This window comes from Pipra filicauda, unplaced genomic scaffold (genome assembly GCF_003945595.2).
Source record: "Pipra filicauda isolate LSUMZ 115617 unplaced genomic scaffold, ASM394559v2 scaffold478_size463431_pilon, whole genome shotgun sequence".
In the NCBI taxonomy this organism is placed as follows: domain Eukaryota; kingdom Metazoa; phylum Chordata; class Aves; order Passeriformes; family Pipridae; genus Pipra; species Pipra filicauda.
Genome location: NW_024104618.1, coordinates 84,366 through 108,771, shown reverse-complemented (window position 1 = coordinate 108,771; position 24,406 = coordinate 84,366). Strand labels below are relative to the sequence as shown.

The window sequence follows — 24,406 nt, the reverse complement described above, 5'->3', positions numbered from 1 at the left end:
ACAACTGTGATACAGAATTAGACATATGACTTAACATGCCAGAACTATAAAATACTCAAGAGTTTTGATATTGTTTCCCTATATTGAATTTTCAGTGTGATAATAATCTTGTTTATTTTTCTCAATTTCATACATAATGCTGCTTCGGAGGAAAATAGTGTTCCTCTAGTTGTTTATCTGTGGACAAAGCTGGCAGACTTAATTAGTACTACAACTATGTAAAGACTGTCTTCTGCCATTAATTTTATTCCAGCTTGGGTCTATTAAAGAGCAGATCCAGATTTACATCCCTTGTTTTACGTCACAGCGTCTTGTGACTGAGCTCGCATTTAGCGAAGGTAAGTCCTCCTCTATGTCTGTCTGGGACTGGAGGCGATTCGAAAGAAACGAAAAATCCCTCTACCGGAGGAGAGGGGCGGGGATGGAGCTGGTGGGAGTTGCTGGGGCTCCCTCGGTGCCGCGGGGTTGGGCGGGCCCGGGGCGGGCCCTGAGCGCGAGCCGGTGCTTGAGGGCCGGGGCGGTGCCTCCGCGGCCGCTGCTCCGCGGCCGTTCCCGGGGCGGGGCGGCCCCCCCCGGGCCGGGGGAGCTGCAGGGCCGGGAGGAGCCGAGAGGAGCGCGGCTGTGGGGCGGCCCCGGGCCGGGTAAACACACCGAGATTCCTGCGGCCCTTCAGGTACGGCGGGCGGGACGGGCCCGGGGCCTGCGCCGTGTCCGGGCCCGGGCGAGGCGCGGGAGGACCGCTCGTCTCGGCGGAGCGCGGTGTCGCTGCCGAGATACAGGAGGCCGGGGCGGGGGAGGAGCGGCCGTGGCTCCGCTCTGTGGCCCTATCCGCCCCTACAGCGCTCGGCCGGGCGGCAGCGCCGGCCTGTGCGGGGCCGGGCGGAGCCGCCCCGAGGGCACCAGGCCGTGCGTCCCGTCCGGTCAGAGCCGGGGTGCCCCTGCAGGGCTGGCCAGCCTTGATTGTTGTTCTGCGTGACGGGCGTACTGACCCTTTGTGGAAAAATAATGTGAAAGGTCAGCGAGCAGGAGTGCGTGCGGTGGCAGTAATTCCCTGGGGACGAGCTGTTCTGCACCCTTAGGAGCGGGACCGCTGGGGGAGCGCGGTGTATCGCCCTCAGAGAGGCCGGGGACAAGGGATGGCGCGGCACGGAGGTGGTGTGGCCATGCTCCGTTTAAAACAATGCCGCCAACGGGAACTAAGCGAAAGGAATGATCTAAAAAGTGACCGACCAAAAGCTGAACTTTGTTCTATTAACTCGAAAATACGTGTCGCTTTTCACATCCCCACGTGGGCTAATGAAGTAAAACCTGTACATGCTTTACATGTGTGACTAAAGTCACGCAAACCACCTAAACGTGAAATGACATCAGCTGAAACGCTACCTTTTCCCCTCCCTCAAAGAAAACCATATAAATATAGGTTATGAGGGATGGGAGGTCAGGGGAGACTTCACCTTTGTACCCTGGGACTGTCGATGGTCTGTGCTTATCTCTTCCCTGTAGGATGCCTGTTGGGTAAGGCTCGAACACTCGGCGGTAGCAAGTGCTTCCTCGGGAAATTCAGAGGGCCAGCTTGTGTTTGTGATCGTGCTTTTAGCCCTAGATAGTCAGCTCCCAATGTTATGTATTTGCTGTCATCTGTATTATTTATATTTTTGTGTTCGTGCACTCCTGCAGACACTATGTAGCACCAGCAATCCAAGAGCCTGTGTTTCTGTTGCTTACCAAATAGCGTTGTTTTGCACCTAACAGTTATTGCATGAGACTGGGCTTGTGATCTGGCCATGAATCCTGGAGGAGTTCTGCACAGGTTTATTGTATTTAGCAATCCTGAACTCCATGTTACACCTGCTGATATCTGTGGTCAGTTATATTGATCCAGTTATGTAGTACAGTTTAATTGGTGCATATTATTGCTGGCAATTTCCTTGGGGGGGGGGGGGAAAGAGGGAAGCGAAGTTTAACCTGCTTAATGGAGAACTGAGTTTTTAAACAGCACCAGAGAATACTTCTTTCATGTAAGATTGTTGCATGTTACACCTTGACCTAAATATGTGGATTTCTTGTTACATTCAGTGATACAGGATGCTGTTCCCTCTGGTGTTGTGTGCAGTTATGCTGGTAGGGAGCGGTAAAGTTCAAGAAGATGAATGGATTGACCCCACGGATATGCTCAATTATGATGCAGCATCAGGAACAATGAGAAGACCTTACAAGGTAGAAAAAGAAAGGGTGTATGAATACATGTCTCTCCCAAACAGTCCTTCAGCCACATGCTGTTGAAAGATTGCTCTTAAATGGTGACATTAGATAATGATAGAATTGTGATATTTTTAAGGTCTTACTATGTTGTATCTGAATCCATTCACAGGAAAGTCTTTTGTGTCCATGGTTAAAATTGCAAGGAAAAAAATAGTGACCTATGTTATTGTAGTTAGCTCAGGACCCTTTCCTGTTAAGTTTCTGTTGCACATTGATCCAGTCACAGCAACCAAGCTTTTTGTCTTTTTGCAGGTGGTGCTTGATTTATGCAGGTTGTGGCACCACAAGTTACTGCTCTGAGAAGTACTGGGTTCAGCAGCTCTTGCTAGTTTCTCAAGTATAGTGTTAAATATCTTGAAATCAAGTTCCTATCTGATAACAGTTGGGGGAGTTAATGGTTGCATTTTACTTTAATTAACCAGTTTCACAGCAATATGGTAATAAAGCACATTTCTCGTGTGAGTGTGTTGTGAAAGTCACAATGTGTTTTGTAACGCTAGACATCAGTTTTCAGAAGCAAGATCAGAATAGGGGTTGAGTGCTGTGATTTGTGATTTGTGAACATTTAGGAGAAGATGAAGTAGGAAAAAAACTAGTTTTAATATGGTGAATCATCTCAGTTGTCCTGCGTGAGGGATGGACTCTACATAGATACATGTTAATCAAATATGTATGTGCACACATGGCACTGTAAACTGTGGTTGGTTGCACGGGCGCCTTTGATTTTTGTCATTATTCAGCTTTCAAGTTTGAATGATACTATTTAACCACTTTAGAATGTAATTTTCTGAAGTTAAAAAATGCAGACTGCATTATTTCTCTCCACAGCATTCCTCTTCAACCTCCACCTGCCTCAAGTCCACCTGACAGTCATTAACATCCCTAAAATTCAGCACCAAACTTTGGAGTCTTTAAACTTGGAGCCCAACTGCTTCAGCTTTTATACAAAAAATAGTAGTTTTACTGTTGTCTCTTACAAAAATAGAACTTCTGATCTTAAAGGAGAAAAATGCCTGCTTTGAGTTAATCCATCTTTTCAGGATTTCTTTTCTGCTCTGCAGTGAGTTTTTAGGTAGGCAGGCTGTGGGGGCCGTCCGAGTCCTCAAGACCAAACTTGGTTTCAGCATGAGTCACTGATTTGTGCACTGTTGTGCTTCCTTTTGGAGACTTCCCTCAACGTCCACTCCTGGTTGTGTAGAAGCAGCACTGCTAAAACTGGGTCTGAGTAATTAACAGAAAGCATAGAGTGTTCTGGAGCAAAGAGGGAATGTGACAGGAGAGGCCTGCATCCCAGAACGGGGGATTATGTTTACTTGCAGTCTGGCTGGCTGCGTGGCCAGCTGGGCTGGGAATTTGTCTGGCTGGAAGCTGCCCCTTTGCTTGCTGAGTCAGTTTTTAGCCAGTCCAGTTATCTAATCTGATGCTTTGTGTGGCTCACCAACACTCTAAGGAGGGGAAAGGGCGGGTGGGGGAGGACAGGCCTCACCTTTTGAAGGCAACAGGCATTTACATAAACTTTAAGCAATTGTCCATCTGGAGCCTAGAATAACAGCAGAGAGGCAGATGGAGTATCACTGGGAGAGTATTAGCAGAAAAGATCACTCAGATTTTAGCTCCTTTGCTCCTTTTAAAGGGATCTGACAATAGAAGTGTAACGGGGCACGTTTGATCAAATTATCAGATTCTAAAAATACATGTTTTTCTTCTGTTATTTTAGGCAAACTATCATGACTCTGAGGATAAGACTGTGGATACAGTCAGTACTGAAAACTCACCAAGTTGTTCCAGGACAATAGATTCCCTGCAACAGAAGGTTTGTTACAGAACTCCAGAATATTTTCCAGTCTTTAACAGTTTGTGCTTTCTGACAGTGCTTTTTCTGGATAGTACAGAACAGGTGCATTGCTGGCATAATTTATGAGAGACTGTGCTTTATGTAGGGGAACCTCTTTATTCAGAGGAGAGACTGAAAGTGGTCTGAATTCAATTCCAAACTGTTGCTCTCCTTCCACGGTCGGTTTCCTAAAATATTTTATGTCACACCATGCTGCCAAAAGCCAAGGTTGTTTTCAAGTTATTCAGTACATGGAAAGCAGCATCTTCAGTAACTGCATATGCTTTTTATCTGGCATACTAATCACAGAATCATTACTAAACTAAAGAAATGTGCCCCTGTTGATCCTGAGTTTAATGTGTTAGTGGGGGGGGGTTCTCCTATGAATGAACTGGTTTGAGCAAAGTGAATAAGTGTCTTTTGCTTGATTGCAGATTGCAGAATGTGAGAAGAGGAATGCCAAGTCACAGGAAAGCCGTAGCTTTTATATTTTTAAGCGATACTTGAATAAAATTTTAAATGAAGCTGGAAAACTTGGCCTTGTAAGTATTTGAACAGTCATTTAAAAAAATTAATTAGAATTCATATTACTACTTTATATGGTTTTCACAGTTATCAAGTATTGCTTAATTATTCTGGCGTATTTTAAATTAAAATGAAGGGAACTGAATGGCACAGGAGAAGGTAATAGCAGTGTGTGCATCCAGTACTGCTCAGGAGACACAGTTGCCATTTGATATGTAAAGCATCCAGAGGAAGGCTGTGTGAATCCAGTGTATCTAAATATCTGTTGCTGGGATGCAGCTACAGGAATACCTTGTTCAGTTCACATTAATGGTTGTTCAGCTGGAGTGGCTGCATGGTACTTACTTGTTGGGTGGGCTCTTTATTATATTGTCTTTGGAGATTTTTTTTTTCTATTCAGAGATAGAAGAATTAATTTTTAGTAATAAGCAAAATTAATATTTAATAAAGAACATTATATTTAGCAATGTGAAATTTCTTATTTCAGTATTTAATAGCTTTTGTTTGTATTATCCAGCTGTGATCAGGGCACACATAGCATGTATATCATTATTACTTGTTAGTGAGCCATGGTTTTAAAGTTTTAAGAACAGGTGAGATAATTAACTTCATTTCTATTAGTTTATTGCTGTAGAATTGAAGGAGTACAAACCAGTTGAACTCGAGTATCATATAGTTTAGAAGAATGAACAAAAAGGACACAGAATCATAGTTTTGTCCCATATTTTCATCCTGCAGTCTGCTTCAGAAAGATTCTGGTACAGCATGAAGGGTATATAATCAGGTTTTTGCCTAGGGATGCACTTCTATTTCCAAATAAGCAGCTTTTAACGTTATTTTGCTTTGCTTTTAATTCAGCCTGACGAAAACGTGGGCCAAGTCCACTACGACGCTGAGATCATCCTTACAAAACAGACATATCTGGAGATCCTCAGGTTTCTCAATGAGGAAAGCTGGCAGCCAGGTGCCATGGATGATGCACTTAGTGATATTTTGATCAATTTTAAGCACCATGATTATCAAGCTTGGCACTGGAGATTTGAGGACACTTTTGGAATTGACCTATATAATTTGTTTTTGGTAAGAGAATAAAGGGGGGTTGTTGTTTTTGATTGCAGTTTTCTCCAGTTTCTCTGAGGAAGTCTAGTCAGTGAATATATATATAATATAACCATCTTAACTCCACATGGAAAGCAGTTCTTTCCATCCTGCTTCAGTGAGTCATGGGTTTTTTCATGGTTGCTGAAGGAAGAGGGGATGTATTCATTTTAAGTAAGAATTCAAGGTTTTTATTCCTGTGGTCATCTTTTCTTACTGTAGCTTTGTGGGAGTTTTTTCTGTTATGCTTTTTTTTCTCTTCTTTTTGTCTTATATCTGTGCTGCCTGACTCATTAGGCTCTAGCACTTTCTTATCACTAGAACTGACATTTTGTGCATTACAGATTTTCTGGGTTTCTCTCTTGTTCAAGTAGATGCTGAAGTTGTTGGCTTCTGCAGGAGTTGGAATATATTTACACTGAGACAAGTATATATTTGAACTCTTACAGGCTCTTGCAAATTTTATGGAACAAATTGTGGAGTGTTGGAGAGGAGAGCATGACTATGGAATTATAAAGTGCTAAGCTGAGGATCTCTGATAAGATGAAGCTCTCTGAATAAAGCTTTGCAATTCAGAATATGCTGATGTTTTATAGTGACATAATCTTGAAAGGAACCTGCCTAGATTTTAGGGGTCCATGGAAGCCAAATCACAAAAGCGAGCTGTCTGTCAGTAGCAAAACCTCACTGTTAGGGGTCCTCAGATGGTGGAGACTGTGAAGTGCTTCTCTGAGGTCTTGCTGCTGTTACCCAAACTGTAACTTTGTCTCTTAACCAAAGTGCAGGAGTTGGCAGCAGTTGTTCTGTGGTTCATACCAGGCACATACTACTCAAGCAGTGACTGACACCAATTTTATAATTTAAAAGTGTGGTAGGTAACGTGATAAACATCATAAGGAAGAAATAACTCAGTATCACAAGAAAGAAATGAGCAACTGCAGTGTAAGGCTGTGATAGGAATGACTAGTAATGCCATGAAACTTCTGCCTTGTGCTGCACAGGTGTGCTGTGAAAGCAAGGAAAAACTGTGTAAATGACACTAGAAAAAAACAAAAGTTGGAAGTTTCTTCATGTGTACTGGCAGTAAGCTTGGAAAATGCCAAATCTGGATCATAATTTTTTCCTCTTTTCTTTTTCAGCTACTCTTGTGCTTAGTGTGCATTGTAACTGTAATAGCTACAGAGCTCTGGACACGTATCCTTTGGTTTGTTCAGCTAAAACGTCTTTTGTTAATAAGTTTTTTCATCAGTTTTGCATGGAATTGGCTTTACTTGTATAAGGTAAGGTCTCTAATCTTCTTGTCTTTTAGGCTTAAAATTTTAGAGTTATGAGGAAGTTATTTAGTTCCCTTAGGTAGTTTACATAAAGCTTTTAATTAACCACAAAATAAATAAAGGGATTAACATTTTGTTTTGCATGCTGATGGGTGTGTTAGGCTTAAAGAACAAAAGAAATTCTGAGAACTTTATCCTACAGTAGAGGTGCCCAAAATTCATAGAGTACTAGAATAGAACTCTGATTTCACTGTGTGACCTTTGACTAAAGCAGCTTGGTAGAAAAGTTATATGAAAATATATTGTGAGGAGTTTTTTCTTTTTGAAGATTCCCTGTGTTTGAATTGCCAAAGGACTAAACTCCAATATTCAAAGATACAAGTTCAAGGCAAAAGTCTCAGACTCTATTGGGAGGATAACTCAGAGCTAGCCATCATGATGGGTTTTGTCTATTCCCAGGAGGTGCTTGGAGTTGAACTCCATTAAATTGTTAGCAAACTTCTCTTATTATATATTTACATGGGGAGTTACTATTACAGGGGGGTGTAATGGGGAAATTATAATTGACATGGAGGACTATCCCAAGCTGGCTAAGAGCAAACAGGGATAGCTGAGGTGCAGCACTGCATGGATGCAGGTTCTCTTTGTTTCACAAGTCATTGTGTTTCCCTCAGTTGGCCTTTGCACAGCATCAAGCAGAAATTGCGAAAATGGGCCACTTTGATAACATCTGTGCTGAGAAGTTGGACTGGCGAGAAAGTCTTTTTGGTAAGTACTTGTTTCGTTATTTTGTAATAGTATTTAAGATCACAAAATAATAGTATCCAAGGAGAGTCACATATCTTCATGAGTAGTACACTGAATTTTCCTCAATACATGATTCTGTGGTTTTACCATTTTTCCATTCCATTAGACTTTTCTAGGCCTTTGGAGGAGAGCTGATCACAAAACTGTACTTGGAGCATGTCACGGTGTTCCTTCTTTTTCTTTTAACTTACCCATGATTATTTCCCCAGCTCCCCTCCCCAGAACCATCCAGTGCCATTTACCAAAGACAGGTGGGCAGAGCTCATGAAAAGGGTTGTTTTCTTTCCATCTGCCAGGCCTGTGAGTACAAAGGACTTGAGGAATTAGATCTGTAGCTGTTTTACTTGAGTGTTACTATTTTACAGAGAAAGCTGATTTTTTTTTTTTTATTAGCTGTAATTAGTATCCAGTGCTATAGCTGGTGGATGACTGGTGGCAACTCTTAAGGACTGCTTGTTATGGTCTTCCCTTTGTAATTTATTGACTTTGATTATTCTGTTTATGACAAATTTCAATGACTCATGTTCTGACTGCACTAATACCAAACTACAGAAACACTGATGTTGTAAATGACTTGTTTAAAATGTAAAAGTTCCCTTAAGAAGTGAGACTTTCTGCCTGTAAATAAAATAGACCCTTGAAATCTAGCAAGCAAAACAGAGAATTTTAATCTCATCTGCAGACTGACAGATGAATAATAACACTGGGAATGGCACTGTTTCAGTAGCTGTGCACACATTGTGCTAGATAATTGTTCTCACAGATGAGACTCTTAGCCCCTGAGGCTTCTAGGGAATAAGTTCATCAAATAAAGAGAACTTTCCTGACTCTGCATGTGAGAACTTCAGGTTCTTTTTTCTTTCTAGCCTTCCCTCTCCTTCCTCCATCACTATGACTGGATAAACTACACTGCCAAGCTGATCTCAGAATTGTAAAAATAAATCTGAGCTTTGAACCGCATCTAGAAGAGCTCTCTTACATCTGTAATTGAAATGCTACTTTCTCTACTACTGCTGTGTCATAGAATGTATTTTTAAGAAGTTGTAAAACTATGTCTCTGCTTTGACAGAATGGCTTAGAAGCACATGGACATTACAGGACGATCCCTGTCAGAAGTATTATGAAACTCTACTTGTAAATCCTATTTTGCTGGTTCCACCAACAAAGGTACATGCCAAGTCCAAAGGGACTGTTCGTGTTGATGTTTCTTGTTTGTGTGACAACACTGTTTTTCTATTTGTATTTTTCTAGGCCTTGGCAATTACTTTCACCAACTTTGTAACTGAGCCTTTGAAGCACGTAGGGCAAGGTATTGGTGAATTCATCAAGGCACTGATGAAGGAGATTCCGTTCGTTCTGCAGGTTCCAGTACTAATTATGATGGCTCTGGCTGTCCTGGTTTGTATACATTTATCTTATGTTTAAGAGCTCAGTTTTATTTTTTATATATTATTTTAATTTATATTTATTATCTATTATTTATTTGTTATTTTTACTTAACACAGGTGAAATTACTTCTACAAGGCAATTTTTTCTTGACCAAGGCTTCACAGTACAGGTGGTTTAGCAATTAAAATAGCCAAGTTTGTATTCAAAACACAACTCCCCCCTTCTCCCCAAGTGGTATAAAATAGCATTAAACTACTTAAAATCTAAGACTCTATGACAGTTTATTGCAGCTTAGTTCCCATTTCTTCTTTGTGTCATTACACAGAGATGCATATAATTGGCATTTTGTACACAAAAGCATTGAGTTAAAACCTTCAACAACTTCAGTGTAGCACCAACAATGAACTGCACCCAATGTGGCAGTTCCTGCAGTGTGGTCAGACTGTAGAAAGCTTGAATTTTACTGCAGCCCTTCTGATCACCTGAGCTTTTCATTCAGGGTCTTGTAGATGCCTGACTTTGATATCTATGTGAGAACCACAGGCTGCAAGTATGTGGTGTTTTGTTCAGCTTGGTTTTTTCCCTCCCCCAGGCTTTTTGCTATGGTGCAGGATCATCGGTGTCTGCGTTAAGATACTTAACATCTTCTCAGAAGAAAAGTCTTCCTCCACCTGATAGTCAACAGGAGCAAATAGGCTTTGGGCAGTACGATGGGAGGCAATCAGAGGACTATTACTTGCAGAAGCACCCATATGTGTACAGAGGACACCAGGACAGAGGAGATGGCTCTGCGAGACCTCCCCTCACTGTGAGAGCAGCGAATGGCAGCAGGAACCCCGACACAGCACAGACCAGCAATGAGCCGGACACACACGTACAAGAGTCTCACAAACCAGAACCTAATGTTAGTCCTGGTGCTCTTTGAGCTGGGATTAAATTGAATAGATTTCAATGTCACCTGATAAACACGCTTAAACAACAAGCTTAACCCAAATCCTGGGGAGAGAGGAGTTAAGGAAGTACATGTTTCCTGACAGAACAGTTTGGTAGAGCTGTCTTGGACATGTTTCTTTCTGGAAAAATACTTTGCAATGGCTAACTGGCAGGAAACTACTGAATTAAAACTCTTTAAGACTTCAGTTTTGAAAGATCAGTACTTATGTCAGCCTGGGCATTCATGATTACCCCCAGGAGAAAGGGGGAGAGGGAAGTGCTGACTTTTTTGTAAACTAGAGAAAACTCAAAACAGATTTATACCCTACATTGTGTATATTTACATGCACTGTTACCCCCGGGGAAAAAATTATACTACTCATGCTTTGGGTGAGCTCTGCCCCTTGAGCTGAGGTGCCCTTGAAGCCATAGATGCTGTCACTTTAGATAGCTTAATTAATAATTATTATTAATTTTTTTACAGAATAGGTTGTACACTGAGTCTGAAGTTCATAGACTAGAAACTCTCAAAGCGGAAAACCATACTGAGGAACCTGCAGTTGAGCAGCAGAAACAGGAGACAGGCAAAGCAGAGCGAGAGGCTGGAGAAAACTGTGATCCCAATAAAAACCTAGAAGGGAAAAGCTCTGTGATGGAGCAACGTGAAGAGAAGGAAAAGAGCATTTTACGCGACTCCCAGGAAGGAGACTAAGGAAGGCCCGAGCTCTGCTGTAAGTGTCGTCTAATCTTTGGTTGTCATGTACTTGCTAATTCTGCTCTAGTTCTCCAGTGTCCGAAAGAGAACATCAGTAAGGTGTAAGGTGGGGTTGTAAAATCTGGGAGAGTTATAGGTACTGTGTCTGGAATTTGAAATAAATGTGTTAAGATAATAATATACGTTTAAGTGGCCAAGAAAACAGGCTTATGGGGTGTTGCTACTTGTCGGAAATCAAGTTTGTGTAATAAGTTTTGGGTAAAATTAGATTCTCAGTGGGGAAGCACTGATACTCTGATGTAGCAAACACAAGCCTAGCCAGGTAACTGTCCAACAGCCTCAAGGAAGTTACTGATATTCCTGTAATTCACATAACACTAATCACAGCTCAGATGGAGGTCTATCTTTGGGTTTATAGTCTGTAAAACCAGTTGGCTGTTTGTCGGCTCAGTTTTAGGACAGCCAACTGATTTTCTCCTAGTTTAATGATTTGCAGAGTGAGAAGCTGATGTGTCAGATGAGTTTTAGGGCAATTCAAAGCTGAACAGGGAAGAGGAAGCAGAGTAAAAGCATCAAAGCTCAGGATGATAAACTGATTGGTGATTTTTTTTTTGAAGAACATTCTGACGTTTCTCCTTACAAGCAGAGGGAGGAGTTCTAGTTTCAGTAGGATTCAGATTTCAGTGCCTAAAAAAAGCTGCAAGAGAATATTTATAAATCTTTCAGTAATTGTAAAATAGTTTGAATTATGTGTCTGTTTATTCTTACATTGCCATTTCCCTCTGAAGCTAAAATTAACTGTAGGTTCTTCTCTAGGGGTATAATACTTCAATAAAAACAGGACATCATTTATAAATACCCAAAGTGAACAGTTTGCCACCTTTGCTGTTAAAATCAGTGGCTTCTAACTGAAGGTACCTACAGTTAAACCAGGCACAGCCCTCAGGGTTCCCCAGAACTGCCTCGGGACTGGGATCTACTGCAGGGAAAATGAAGTTACAGTGGCTGTTCCCCAGAACTATCCCAGCATAGCACATCGTTAGCAAGAACAGAAGGAATTGAGGTCAGGTAATAAGCAGCCTATGAGCATTTACAGCATGTGACATTTGAAATTCAGGTACTGCAGAAACTACACTGTGTCCCTGGGAGTTCGTGCCAAGTGCCCACCACCCCTGTGATTCTCTGGTGCATGGACTTGTACCACACCATATGTAGAGCAGCATGAGCAGCTGTTACTTGAAAAGAAGTACTTCTAAAAACTTCTCCTGATTGTAAAACTGTGCTGAGTTAATGTAAGAACCACTTAACTAAGTATTACCAAAAAAACCCATCATGTTTTGAAAAAACTTATATTTTATTAAACAGAACTAAAACCAGGGTTTAATTTTTTTAATAGAAATGATTGTTGCTTCCAAACTGTGTTTCTGAAAAGACAGACTAACTACCGAAGCTATTTCTCAATTTTTTTTATTTTTTAAAAAAAGTATAAAAGAAAACAGGACCTTTTTTTCAGGAGGTACAAAGCAGGGGGGGGAAAAATCAAGTTTTCTTTAAAAACAACATAAAAATTTAGGTCTTACACTAGATTGAGACAGTAGTAGAATCCACACATGAGCACTGATAACCTTGACAGAGAAAAAATTAATGTTGATAGACTAGAGACAGTTAAGAGGGAGAGAGAGTAATGGTATCTCAGACTGCTATAAAAGCAGCTGCCAACTGCATGAGCAGGGGCAACTCTATAACTACCAGTCACACGTGTGATGCTGCTGCTATTTCTATGGAAAGTCATTAGAAAGGAGACAAAACTACTCATTGCAGTCATCTTTAAAAAGGCAAACAAAAATGATACCTAAGATGCTGCTGTACAGTACATTCCTGTGTGTGTGTCTTCAGCTAGAATTTGGTCCCTTTATAGCTGGGGGTAAATGGACTCTCTGTTCATCCATTCTCTTAGCTTGTGATCGTAAAATGAGGCTGAAAAAATCCTCATCTGGTACAGTGGATCCTTTTGCAGATGCTGGAGGAGCACATCTTTGATCATCCAGTCTGGAACCCTACAGACAGACCAAGAGATAAAGCTGCATATTTACAGGGACAGATATAATAAATGAACAATATAAGTGAAAAAACTCATAAAAGCTTTTGTTTTCAGATTTAGAGCTATTATATAGATTTAATTTTAAGTTTTGTTTCAAGCTAAACTGGTCAAATGAAGTTACTAAGAATGCAAGTTAAGCTAAAATGTCCATATGTATCTGAAAATACCCCCCAACTGTCCTATTGCAGAATGAGATTTAAGTGTCCTTTGTCCAGAAGAAGAATTTTAGCACTACTGTGCGGTATTTTTAGTCTCATATACAGAAAAATATAGTTGTCTTCCTTTCCTTATACAGGGAGTAAAAAATGGCCCCACTGGAGTCAGATTTGGAAAGGCAATACTGAAAGGCACCTCCACACTGTAAGGACAGGAACAGTTCAGTGACAGAGTTACAGAGCATGGGATGGTTTCTGTGCTCCTTTCACACAACTGCCCTCCTGGCCAGCTCCTACAGGCACCAGGTCAGGCTGCAACAGCTACGGCAGCTCCTGTGCCTGAGCTGGGAATTAGCATTCTCTGTCAGTGTAGGAAAAGCTTTCAGTACTGGATGGACCTTGGACGGTCATCCTTCAGACAAAAAGTCTCAAAGGACAGCAACCCTTTTGTTGCTGTTTAAACAGAAGCTAGTGCTTCTGTTTAAAGCGCTAGCCTCCATAATGATGAGAGGGGATTAAATATTTTTCCATGCCTTAAAAAGACAAAATATATCATACTAATTTCTAGGTTCTTTGCTTGTCTCAAAGGAGTAAACAGATAAGCTGCTAAAACAGAACATGATATTTCATCAGGTTGAAATTCAATTCCAGGTGCTTCTTTTCACCCCAGCTAACATACTTACCTTTGGAGAACTCAGTATCTGAACTTTGTATTTTGAGATGCTTATCAACTCATTTAATTAAATTCTTTTTGGTCTAAGTGGTATATATACCATGCTCTAATTGACAATCAGCCATCTCACCTGCATATTGCTATGAACTATCATTTACACTAAACATAATGGGAATGATGACCAAAACTTGAATACTAAATCCTTTAATTTCATTTCATAGGATTCCTGGTATATCAGGTGCCTTACACTTAAAAATCATTTTAATATTCATTTTAAGAGCCTCACTTGTTTTCCTTCACTTTTTAAGGATTTTTTCTAGAAATAGTTACCATAATATACATTTTTGTTACTTGACATAGTTACCATGGTATATATACCAAATTTACACTTACTAGACACTGGATAATTTAAAAAAAAAAAAAAAATCAAAACAAGAAACAGAAATTGTAAAAGAACCCCAAAACTTGAGGAAAAAATCCTAATATTTTGTTATATTCTTCCTTATCTGCCAAATCAGTATGTATCTTAAATCACATGGTAACCAAGCAACTCAATAACAGGAGGCACAAATCACATCCCCAGAGACTCAGAAGCTGAAGAACTTTTGTTAAGCACTGACCTGGCATTTTATCAATATATCAAAGAAGTCATCATCCAGCTCCCTGCTGTTGCTGGCCATGAGGTGCCCCAGCACGGCCTGGCTGTCGCGCTGGGGGAGGCGCAGCCCGGGCAGGTTGTTCAAACTGGCGCGCTGGTCGTCCAGCCGGCGGCTCTGCGAGCTTGCCAGGAGGTCCAGAAACTCATCTGTGTGTGGGGACACCACAGAAGTGGAAAAGGCTGGGGAGCAGGAAGAAAACAAGTTAGCCCAGAAATAACTGTAACATTTCTGAAAAAATTTCTGTAGTGAGTCGTGCACGCAAATACATTTTGAAAATGGCATTTGGCAGAAACTCAAGTCAGATACGGATTTTACTTCAAAAAAAAAATTACATTTTCGCATTGTTTTAGGTGGAGTAGAGGATTTTGCCACTGAAGCAGCTGGGAGTCTGTTCTTCTCCTGGAAGTAGCACCTCTGGTCGTCCATTCTGTTGCTCTGGAATCGACTCAGCAGATCAAAGAACCCTTCATCTGCCATTGTCTCTCGACTGCTTTTCTGAAAAGGAGAAAAGATTTAGAGGTATTTGGAACTTAAGAGTATCTAAAGCTGGGACAACTGCATCAGAGTTTAGTCCAGTCCTGTTTCATATTTGTGTATCTGATATCTATTAAAATCAATTTTTTTAGTCATCCCTTTCTATACACAGAGATTTATCATAAGAGGAGATATAAGAATATGGCAGCATTTTTGTAAGGTATAATATATTAGAAACATTTCATTCTCTCACATGGAAAGAAGCAGTGCTTGGATCATGGTACAGCTGGAGTTATTCCTCCTCAGCCATTAATCCACTGAAAAAAACCCAAATGCCCATGACAGAAGAAAAGCAACAAGAACAGCAATGAACAGTTTCCATTGTCTCCTCAGGTTTATGATCAAATGCCTTTTATTTTTAACTGAGTTCTGTCAAGAGTGGACATAATCTAAAATGTCCAAAATATCTGCTACTGCCTGAATCAGAGAAACTAGATTTTGTTAAGTTTAGAGAAGTAGTGTCTAGAAGAGACTTAGAAATAAAATACGTGGGTAAGCTGAGCTCTAACTTTAGAAAATCCATGAGGAATACAATGGTTTCAGTGTTAGGAAAAGCTTAAAGCTGGCACCACCCATGAGACAGCTGTAGAATGGAAGATTCTGCATGTTTTACAGAGCCACAGTGTTTAAATGAAGTTAAAGTGAAATGGACAGTTGCAGGAATGTGTTTTCCATAATTCTGATCAGACAAAGATGAGTGAAGGCGATGATCTCCACAGCTCACCAGACCTACCCTCTGGGAGTTGGGAAGTCGATGATCAATAGAATTACTGGCATCCTGCAAAACTTTGGAAGTGGTGCTGGTTTTGTACTTTTTGCCTTTTAGTCGATTTACAAAATGCAGTTTTGCTGAAGGTTTGGCAACCAGTGGTTTCTGTTTAGCAAGAATCTCACTGTTCCAGTTCTGAACCTAAGAAAACAAGAGTCATGAAATTAAGCCTTGAGATTTTAATTACCTCTTACTTGCTGCTGCTTCTCCTTCCCAAAATGAAGCAGCTTTATTTTGTTCATCCAACCACAAGGATGTTAAAACTTTGGGTTTGGTTCTGTTACTTGACCTGGGATTAGTGAGCTGTTGTTGGCTGGAGCAGGTTAGCGCTGTTACTGATTAGGCTGAGACCTGTTGTGTGACACCTGATGGATTAAAATGTGATCAAATAGTGTATTTAATTAAACACACTGAAGTTGTCCTTGCTGACTGCAGTGCAGGAAAAACAGTTATAATGTAAATGCTGAACTGCAGACACAGCTGGTATTTCCCACCTGACATTCTTAAAACTGGAAAGAAAAAAATTAAAAGCCCCCATATTACAAAGTGTCAGAGCAAAAAAACCCTTATACCAACCCAGATACTCAACAAGCCTTCCTTGAAGTCCTTCATATACACAAACTTCTCAGTAAAGACTGAAAAGGAAGAGGGAGAATAATGCCAGCACAAGAGCAAACAGGAATGACCATCTTGTTTCACTAAAGATCAGAATGGATAGCTTTGTCAACCTGTCAGATTTTCCCTAAAATATCTTCTAAAATAAATAGAATTATCCACAAAATAGCTTTATCCACAACTGACAGACTCTTATAACTGAGTAAAAACAAAACAAAACCTTTTCTTTCCTGATTCAACATCACTAAGCATGAACAGTCACAAATCTTCCAGCAACTGTGCCTACTGGATTGCCTTTTCAAGGCTTCCTGAGCACCCGCACACAGACTGTGACTCCAAGAAGATGGCATCCTGTCCACTGAAACCCTAGTGCTCCTGGTGTGCATTGCTGTAGATATCAAGGATTTCCATGGAAGAATCTACTCAATAAGTACGTTGAAAAAAAGTCCTTTATAAAGTGCTAAACTGCAATAGTAGATTAAAGCCAAAAATCTACAGGAAACAGTATATTTAGGGCACAGACTATCAGAGGATACACATTTTAAAAGTGATCCCAGATAAACAGATTCAGAGAGTAAGAAAACACAGCTGATGGTGGCCAAAAGCTTAGAGGTTCCCTGCAGAGGCCTCACCCTGGACTAAACAGTCTTTCTAAATCAGTACCCAAGCAGGTCTTGAGCATTAGCGCTGACTTCAGCTGTACCCACTGTCCATGTGCTTTGAGATTTGATCAACATGATGACAGGCTTTGCCTCACTTGAAGAGAGGGGAAAAATATCAATTTCAGTGTGCCACTGGAGTCATTCATGTAGAACTGCCAGCCCAGTATTGAAAGGCAGATAGAACTGAAGGAAAACTCTCATAGAGTGACACAAGGATTTTAATCAGGAACTCCTGTCTCTAAGAGATTTCTCTGAGCCTGGGGGGGGAAGTTGCTTTGCTTATCAGTGACTCAGGTGCAGCATTTCTGCAATAGCACCCTTACTCAAGATGGATATTGAAGCTCCTGATGGCTTGCAAGTTGATTGAAATCCCAAAAGGAAAAAAACCATATATTTTAAGTGCCTATAAAATGACTGTAGCCAAAGAAAAAAAATGTTCAGAACAGCTGAACTAAAGCTTAGAAATTTTACTCTGAATCACTCATGCTGCAACCTCAAACCATCTCTATAAAGATATGAAAAGGAATTCCTTTGATGCACCTACAGGACCTCATTCTTTCTTATTTGTGCAGTGAATAAAGCAAGCTTTCCACAAGCCATTACAGCCATTATCTGTGTCACACACTCCACACCCACACAACAAAACTATTATTTGTTAGTATGGTTAGACCTGCTGTTATGTAACTCCTAAGATCAACTAAATTAAAAGGGGAGGCACGTGGCACATCAGCAAACCCTTAGAAATGTTTCACTGCAATCTCAGCAGCAGAACAGAAGCAAAGTGCCAACCTTTTCTGGGGTTAATTTCATAAGTTCCATGTTCTCCATGCTGTGACGGCGTCCTGCTCTCGGTCTGGTACCTTCAAGAGAGAATCAAGTTCATCTTTTTATCATCAAAATTTATGGTGATTTTTAATCAAAGCTGTGGCTGTACTCATCTAAGGTCCAAGGCACAGCCATTCTGACTTCCAAAACGGTGCAGGTAAGTATATCAGCAAAGAATAACTAACCACTAGTAAAAGCAGCTTACAAAACCCACCCAAATCTAAGCTACCTAAGTTGCTTTCATAGGACATGAGAGAAGGACCTTTGAAAAGAGGAACAGCAAATGGACTGGGTTCTGCTGTAACCCCAGTGTTGCTGAGATGGCAGGAAGAGAAAAGACAGGATTTGACAGCAAATAGATACATCTCCCACATTAAAAAAGGGAGGGGAAGACACGGACACAATTAGAAACATCATCTGAAGAAACTAAGTAGTAACCAGTGATTCACAATGTAAATCCTCTAGAAAAGGAGGTGCTGAAGGGGTCCAATACTGCAAAAACAACTGTCTTTTGTTGGTGGGGGAGAAAACCAAGCAAACCTGCACACCAGTGTGGTCAGTAAAGAACACAACACTCTTTCTGAATGCTTTGTTCGAAAGTATTGCAGAAAGAGGCACATACCATTGAAACTGTTTTCTACCACATGGCTTTCTGACATCATGGAGTTGTTTGTACTGTAGCTTAATCCAAGAACCATTTGAAGATCTGAGAGATTAAGTCTGGCAGTGAGTTCTCCACTTCTGTCTCCTACCTTCAAGCAAATAAAATAAGCAATTATATTACCTTAAGAAGTACACACATGAAAGTGTAAAGCAATCCTTGTCCCCTAGATTTCTGACAGGAAAAGGCTGAAAAGGTTTTCCTGCTTGAATACTGAGAGAACCATCTTTTTTAATGAAGTACCTGACAACTCATAAAGCCTAAAATAATCTCTAATAGGCTACTCAACTTGGATTCCATGATGACATTATGAAAGGTGACACTAGAACTAAGCAAGCTGCAGTGAGATGGGGCTGAAATGATGTGGAATTAACTATCTCTGCCTTCAAAATGCATTCCATTACTCAAAATCAAATGCATGGATACACCTCCATAAAACCACTGTGTAAGTGAGAGCAAAAGCCAACAGTCAACAGTGGGAGTATGCAAATCATACCTCTCTTGAAATCTCCAGGTGCCTTTCTGCAAAGTGGATAGCTTGGTCATGGTTTCCCAGAGCAGTATATGCGTTCCCTAAACTCCAGCACGCTCTTCCTTCACCAATTCTGAAAAGCACACACACATTTTCAGTTACACCTTTACCCGCTGAACACCAGGGGTCAGGTTTGCACAGCACTGCCACAGTAAGATCGCTGTGCCAAGAAAAAGGGAGGCTGTCATCAGAGACGGTTCCAACACCAACACATTAGGTATTGTATTTAAAGAAGTGTGATCTGGGTATTACCATAAATATGAACAAATCTAATCACAATTTTAAGCTCACAGCAAACAAGTCACTCAGTTTTGCAAGCATGGAACATTGTATAACCTACTTTGCTTGTCCTCAGATTGCATGCCTTATCATTCTTCCTATATTCTGCTTATTGAGAATATGTACATTGTAGAATATGTACATTTAAATAATGTAAAAACTTTTAGTTGTACCCAACATTATAAAAAAGGCCTTAGAAATCATGACTGTAATACAAACATTACTTGCTACTGTGTTATTTACCTTTCCCCGCCTCCTCCCATATTATTAATTTGTGGACAAGTTGGAGACAGATTTTTATGAAAGTATGCAAAATTATTATAATGGAGTCATGAAAGAGAGATCTGCTTTTTCTTTCCTTAATTTACAGAGGCAATGCTGACAGGAGAAGATGTAGAGACAGTCACTCATCAATTGGTCTTTCATCTCAGACTCATTAACTGCAATACCTTCACGAGGAACTTTGGTTTTCCATATGAAAACCAGAGCCCAGCACTGCAGGGAATTCACATTAATTCAGCTGTCACATACCGAACAATGACAGCAGAGCTGGAGGTAACAGGATTTGCTGTAAGTGTCACACATACATGAAACAGTGTCTTAGGGCTTACTTATCATTTAATTCCTGAGCAATCACCAGGTGTTTCAGATGATAATCGATGGCTTTCTCGTAGTCCTGGAGCAGAGTGTACGTGTTCCCGAGGCTGTAGCAGGCCTGTGCTTCCACAGCTCTGTCCTTCAGCTGCCGAGCCAGCTGCAGCGTCCTCCTGGAAGAAAGGGTTAGTCACCTCAAAAATCACTGCAAGGAAAACCTTTCAAAAGTATCCCTGCACACCTAAAAATCAGTTATACAACTTAAACAAATTAGGAAACCTGGCTGGCAAATTACCGGCTAATAAATTACTTACTATATTGTAAACTCTTGCCTTGCCCTTCTCAAAGTATTTCCATCTATTTCATTCAAGGGCAGGCTGATCCCTCAAACAGCATCTTTTAATCTTAATTTATTGCTTCATTAATAATTTGTAGGAGTTTCCCTGACAGTATGCAAATTGACACAGTTTAGTACCAGTGTTACAATAATGACTTGCCCATCAGCAGAAGCAAGGCAGGGCTATACTCACCAAGCCAGCTTGACCCTGCTGGGCAAGAAGAATTCAAGTGCTAAGATGAATCTGCTCAGTACTGAGGCTTTTTTCCCTTTCAAAAAGAACAGGTAAGCTCTGAGATCCAAGTAAGATGCTAATAACACCTGTACTGTATCTTTGCCAAGCTTTTACTTTCCCAAGTACAGCAGCAACTCTTTAGTGGTGCAGAGGTCAAGAAAAAAGCCTGGATTAAAAATACAGACTCAAGATGTAAATTTGTGTTGCCATGCACCACCTCTCTCAGCTACTGAGCACACCCAAGGCAGCCACCCAACTCAGGGTAGAAAAGTTACTCAGATCCTTCCAGAACTCGCTAAGAGCCAAGACAGTAATGCCTGGTTCTAAAATAAATGGGAACAAATGCCTAGGAACAGAAAGATGTCTGTCTACAGTGCTGAGAGGAATCTATTTAGAGTAACAAAAGAGTTAAAAAACAACAAAAAAAATACTAATCCCACGCTTAAAAGAATCAGAATAGTTAAACAGCTAGGAAAAATATTTTTGCCAAACAAACAGAAGTTTTATTCCTAAGTATATGTTCAAGATGGCTATTCTACAGTGAGCTACAGTACCAGACACAACAAGTAAACTGTACAAGAGGTATAAATTGTATTTAGAAGAAGTCAACTAACTTGTAGTATTCTGAAGCGGTTTCAAATTCCCCCAGGAATATGTAGGCGTTTCCAAGGTTGCTGTACGCTCTTCTTTCCGCTGATCTATCACCAAATTCTTTTGCAATTAGGAGACGCTTAAAAATGTGAAATAATTGCATTATTTACTCCATTTTATACTTTGTAACATACATTTGCATACAGAAATGCACATGAAAAAATGCATTCTTTAGGTCAGCAATGCTTGATAAGAACAGCCAAACTTGAACTTCTGCCATTAAGATTTAAAACCTGCATTAAAAAGCTTGCAACAAGATCCAACACAACGCATGTACTAAAGGCCAGGAGCAACCAGTGACATTCTGCTAGAACAGAAATCCTTATTAGCACATGTTGTACCTGTTCATGGGCTAAAACTGCACTCCTGAAGTTGCCCAGAAGATAGTGTGTGTTTCCCAGATTTCCAAAGGCACGTCCTTGTGCTGCTCTGTCACCCAGCTCTGTTACTATTGTCAGATTTTCCCTGTTTTGGGGGAAAGTGAGAAGAAGAATAGTGACTTTTAAGAGGTTTTTTTTCCTCACGTTCATTTAAATAGTAATTTAAAAAATCTTTATATAAAGGAAAAGGTAGAGATATTCTATTTTGGCCTATTTCAATGGCCTTTATGCAGCCACAGATCTGAGTAGGAAACATTTCCTGTGAAGTACTGAACTCCACTGCATTCTTACTCAAACCAGTGTGCTCACCTCTAGTTACATATACAAGTATAACAAGGTCCTGTCAACTCAGCCTGGTCTGAAGAGCACTACTGGTTTCTAACCTAAGGGAAGGACTTGTGAGGTGCACTAAAAATGAGGGCAAACAAAAACCAGTGGACTCTGCCACTGAAAACAACAAATTCACAGGTACCTCAGTTCTGCATAGAAGTGTTCCACAGTTTAGCTCATGACACTACAAATCTCCCATATTCTAATGAACTACATGATCATATCCTCCCAATCCCCAACATTTACTTACTCATAATAATTTGCAGCTTTTTGTAAAGCATTTTTCACATCATCTGGAAGGTCCCCTGGATCGTGAGTCCCCGCACTAGCTACATTTTTCCCCTTAGAGTGATACACATTTCCCAGATTATACAGTGCTCTTGCTTCTCCAACCTAAACCAAAAGTAAAACAAGGCATTAAAATTTCATGCTTCAAAGTCTTTTGTCACAACAACTATTTGTACAATCCACGGATAGGAAAAAAGTTTGTTAACTACTCATCAAGACACACTCTGCCCATTCTGAACATGCTCTTACCATCCACCCAGTCATACCCCTCAATCCAATTCTTTTGCATACTACTTCCTTTTGAGGTGCAAGAGACAGAATAATTCCTGAGGTCACTCACCATTAAAAATTAAATTAAGAACAGACTCACCACAACATAGGATAATATTTAACCTGGATCTGTAGCTTTCCAGGTGCAAACAATTATATTACAACTAATAGAGTATTACTGTCTAGAAGAAATAATTGAATATTCAGTATTTATTTCTCTCTGAAAGGGGCACACTCCTTACCAGTACAACAGCATTCAGGAATGTGTGTTAGCAGTTTACTTCCATATTCCCACACAATTCTTACCTTATCATTAAGCTCTCTGGAAATATCCAGATGTCTTTGACAGCAAACGATAGCTTCTTCAAAATTCCCAAGTACCTTTAAGGTGTTGCCCAGATTCCCACTAGCTTTAGCTTCTCCCAGTAGATCTCCAATTGTCCTAAAATTGCAGAAATTAAGTACCCAGGAAATAGTGTACAATTTGAAACCAAGCAGATGATCGATGTATGGCAGACAATTACATGAATTTATGATCATCTGCTTAACATTTTTTAAAAGTTCATGTCTTTTATGAAGAGAACAGAGAGAAAATTCTTAATGATGATGTTGAAAGACAGTCCCAGTATTAGAAATAGAGATTTAACTGTGTCTGTATTTTACTTGACTGTCATAGTCTCCTGTTACTTCCAAGACACACCAGTCTCCCAGAAAGCTCAGAGGCACCAGGACATTGCTAGATGCTAAATGAGACTAAGGCAAGAGACTGCCACTGAACCACTGACTCGTACCTGGGGAATAACACAACAAATTCCCACAAGATCACAGCACTTGAGCAGGCTAAGGCAGGGGGAAGAATAGATTTATGCCTAAATTGAGGTTAAGTACATTAGGTGCCTGTGTCTTTTAATGGATCTATACCAAATCAGTAAAACTCAGATGCATAAATAGCATATGAAATGCACAGGGTTTTAGATTTCACAATATTACACTATGAGTTTCACACAGATAAACATGAATAGGTTCTGTCCAGCAAACAAGAGAGCAGTTTAACATTCTGGAGAACCAGAAAGACTGAGTTTTAGAAACAGGAAAGGGTAAAGAAAGGGTGGATTTAAAGAAGCCACTTAATTATCCACAACCCTGGTGAGGCCTCAGTTCTAGGATTATGGTGCTAGACCAAGTATTAGCTGCCAGGTTAGAGGCCAACCAAGTGACCTGCCAGACCCCCAGCCCTCTGCCACCACCACGTTCACTCATTAGCCAGTATTAATAGTAGGGTTTGGCAGGAAAAGGAGCAGCCAGCTGCTCATCTCTACGGGAATGGGATGACATGGAGAACATGGTTAAGGACACAAGATTACCTTGCAAGAGTTAAATCATGGTGGTGGTATTCCAAGGCCTTTGCATATTCATGCAGGTAGAAATAAGCATTGCCCAGCTGGCTGTAAATAGCACTCAGGGTACGTAAATCTTCAGTCCCAACCTGGACAGCGGCTTCAAAGAACGACACACCAGCCCGGCAATCTCCTGCTTTGCACAGGCGCTCACCTTCCAGAGCCAGCTCCAGGCAGGAAGCCTCCATCCTGCACAATGGAAACAAGCAAACAGTCACTCAAATGCAGTACTTTGTCCATCACCTGAGTTCTGAAGAGGGTCTTTTACTCACAGGGCTTCTATTTGTTTAGGAAAGGGAGTTAGCCCCACAGTACAACCAGTGAGCTCTGCATTATAATATTACAGAAACTTGGGCTGAAATGGGAGTTGCAACTTCAATGGTGATGAGTAAACTTAACATTACAACAAACAGCTTCAACTTGTTTTCTTTCTTCTGCAGTCTGAGGGAGGAAATCACTGCTTTGTCCATATATAGCACCAGTAGGATTAAAAAATGCAGTTTTCACCATCTAGACAAACATAACCACTTTAATTTTTAGGCTGATACGATAGTTACCTGCAAATTGTTTTAAGAAAAAAATTCAATTAGAATATTCTGTGTGTCAAAAACCATGACTAATT

The 24,406-nt window shown here is 40.6% G+C and overlaps 2 protein-coding genes across 10 annotated transcripts in view; one reads left to right on the top strand and one right to left on the bottom strand.

Moving 5' to 3' along the window:
* Positions 1-406: 406 nt before the first annotated feature.
* Positions 407-24,196, top strand: CLCC1 (chloride channel CLIC like 1). 4 transcript variants are annotated; one of them, XR_005565432.1, is made up of 13 exons: positions 407-673; positions 3,980-4,075; positions 4,531-4,638; positions 5,480-5,701; positions 6,859-6,999; positions 7,668-7,761; positions 8,870-8,967; positions 9,052-9,198; positions 9,782-10,093; positions 10,607-10,853; positions 14,776-14,944; positions 19,673-19,872; positions 21,295-24,196. XR_005565432.1 is itself a non-coding variant. In XM_039386282.1 (12 exons), exons 2-11 carry the CDS (start codon positions 2,086-2,088, stop codon positions 10,832-10,834), a joined length of 1,578 nt encoding a protein of 525 aa, XP_039242216.1. In that variant the 5' UTR covers positions 585-673; positions 2,077-2,085; the 3' UTR covers positions 10,835-10,853; positions 14,776-16,134. The 4 variants fall into 4 exon arrangements, 2 of the variants coding, with proteins under 2 accessions (XP_039242215.1, XP_039242216.1); XR_005565431.1 differs by having other exon boundaries at positions 19,673-24,196; XM_039386282.1 differs by lacking the exons at positions 19,673-19,872; positions 21,295-24,196 and adding an exon at positions 2,077-2,217 and having other exon boundaries at positions 585-673; positions 14,776-16,134.
* Positions 9,454-24,406, bottom strand: part of GPSM2 (G protein signaling modulator 2) — a 30,015-nt gene continuing 15,062 nt past the window's right edge. For 4 of the 6 annotated variants that reach the window (XM_039386276.1, XM_039386278.1, XM_039386275.1 and 1 more), the window contains exons 4-16: positions 23,752-23,973; positions 22,694-22,829; positions 22,080-22,222; positions 21,461-21,584; positions 21,083-21,198; positions 19,914-20,069; positions 18,988-19,096; positions 18,453-18,582; positions 17,795-17,865; positions 15,693-15,869; positions 14,758-14,920; positions 14,387-14,604; positions 12,479-12,894 (exon numbers count right to left, since the gene is read on the bottom strand). In XM_039386276.1, coding sequence (XP_039242210.1) covers positions 12,730-12,894; positions 14,387-14,604; positions 14,758-14,920; positions 15,693-15,869; positions 17,795-17,865; positions 18,453-18,582; positions 18,988-19,096; positions 19,914-20,069; positions 21,083-21,198; positions 21,461-21,584; positions 22,080-22,222; positions 22,694-22,829; positions 23,752-23,973 — 1,930 coding nt within the window. In that variant the 3' untranslated portion in view covers positions 12,479-12,729. Of the gene's footprint in view, positions 11,535-12,205; positions 12,895-14,386; positions 14,605-14,757; positions 14,921-15,692; positions 15,870-17,794; positions 17,866-18,452; positions 18,583-18,987; positions 19,097-19,913; positions 20,070-21,082; positions 21,199-21,460; positions 21,585-22,079; positions 22,223-22,693; positions 22,830-23,751; positions 23,974-24,406 lie in introns of those variants that run through there. The other 2 variants (XM_039386277.1, XM_039386280.1) reach the window with 2 other exon arrangements.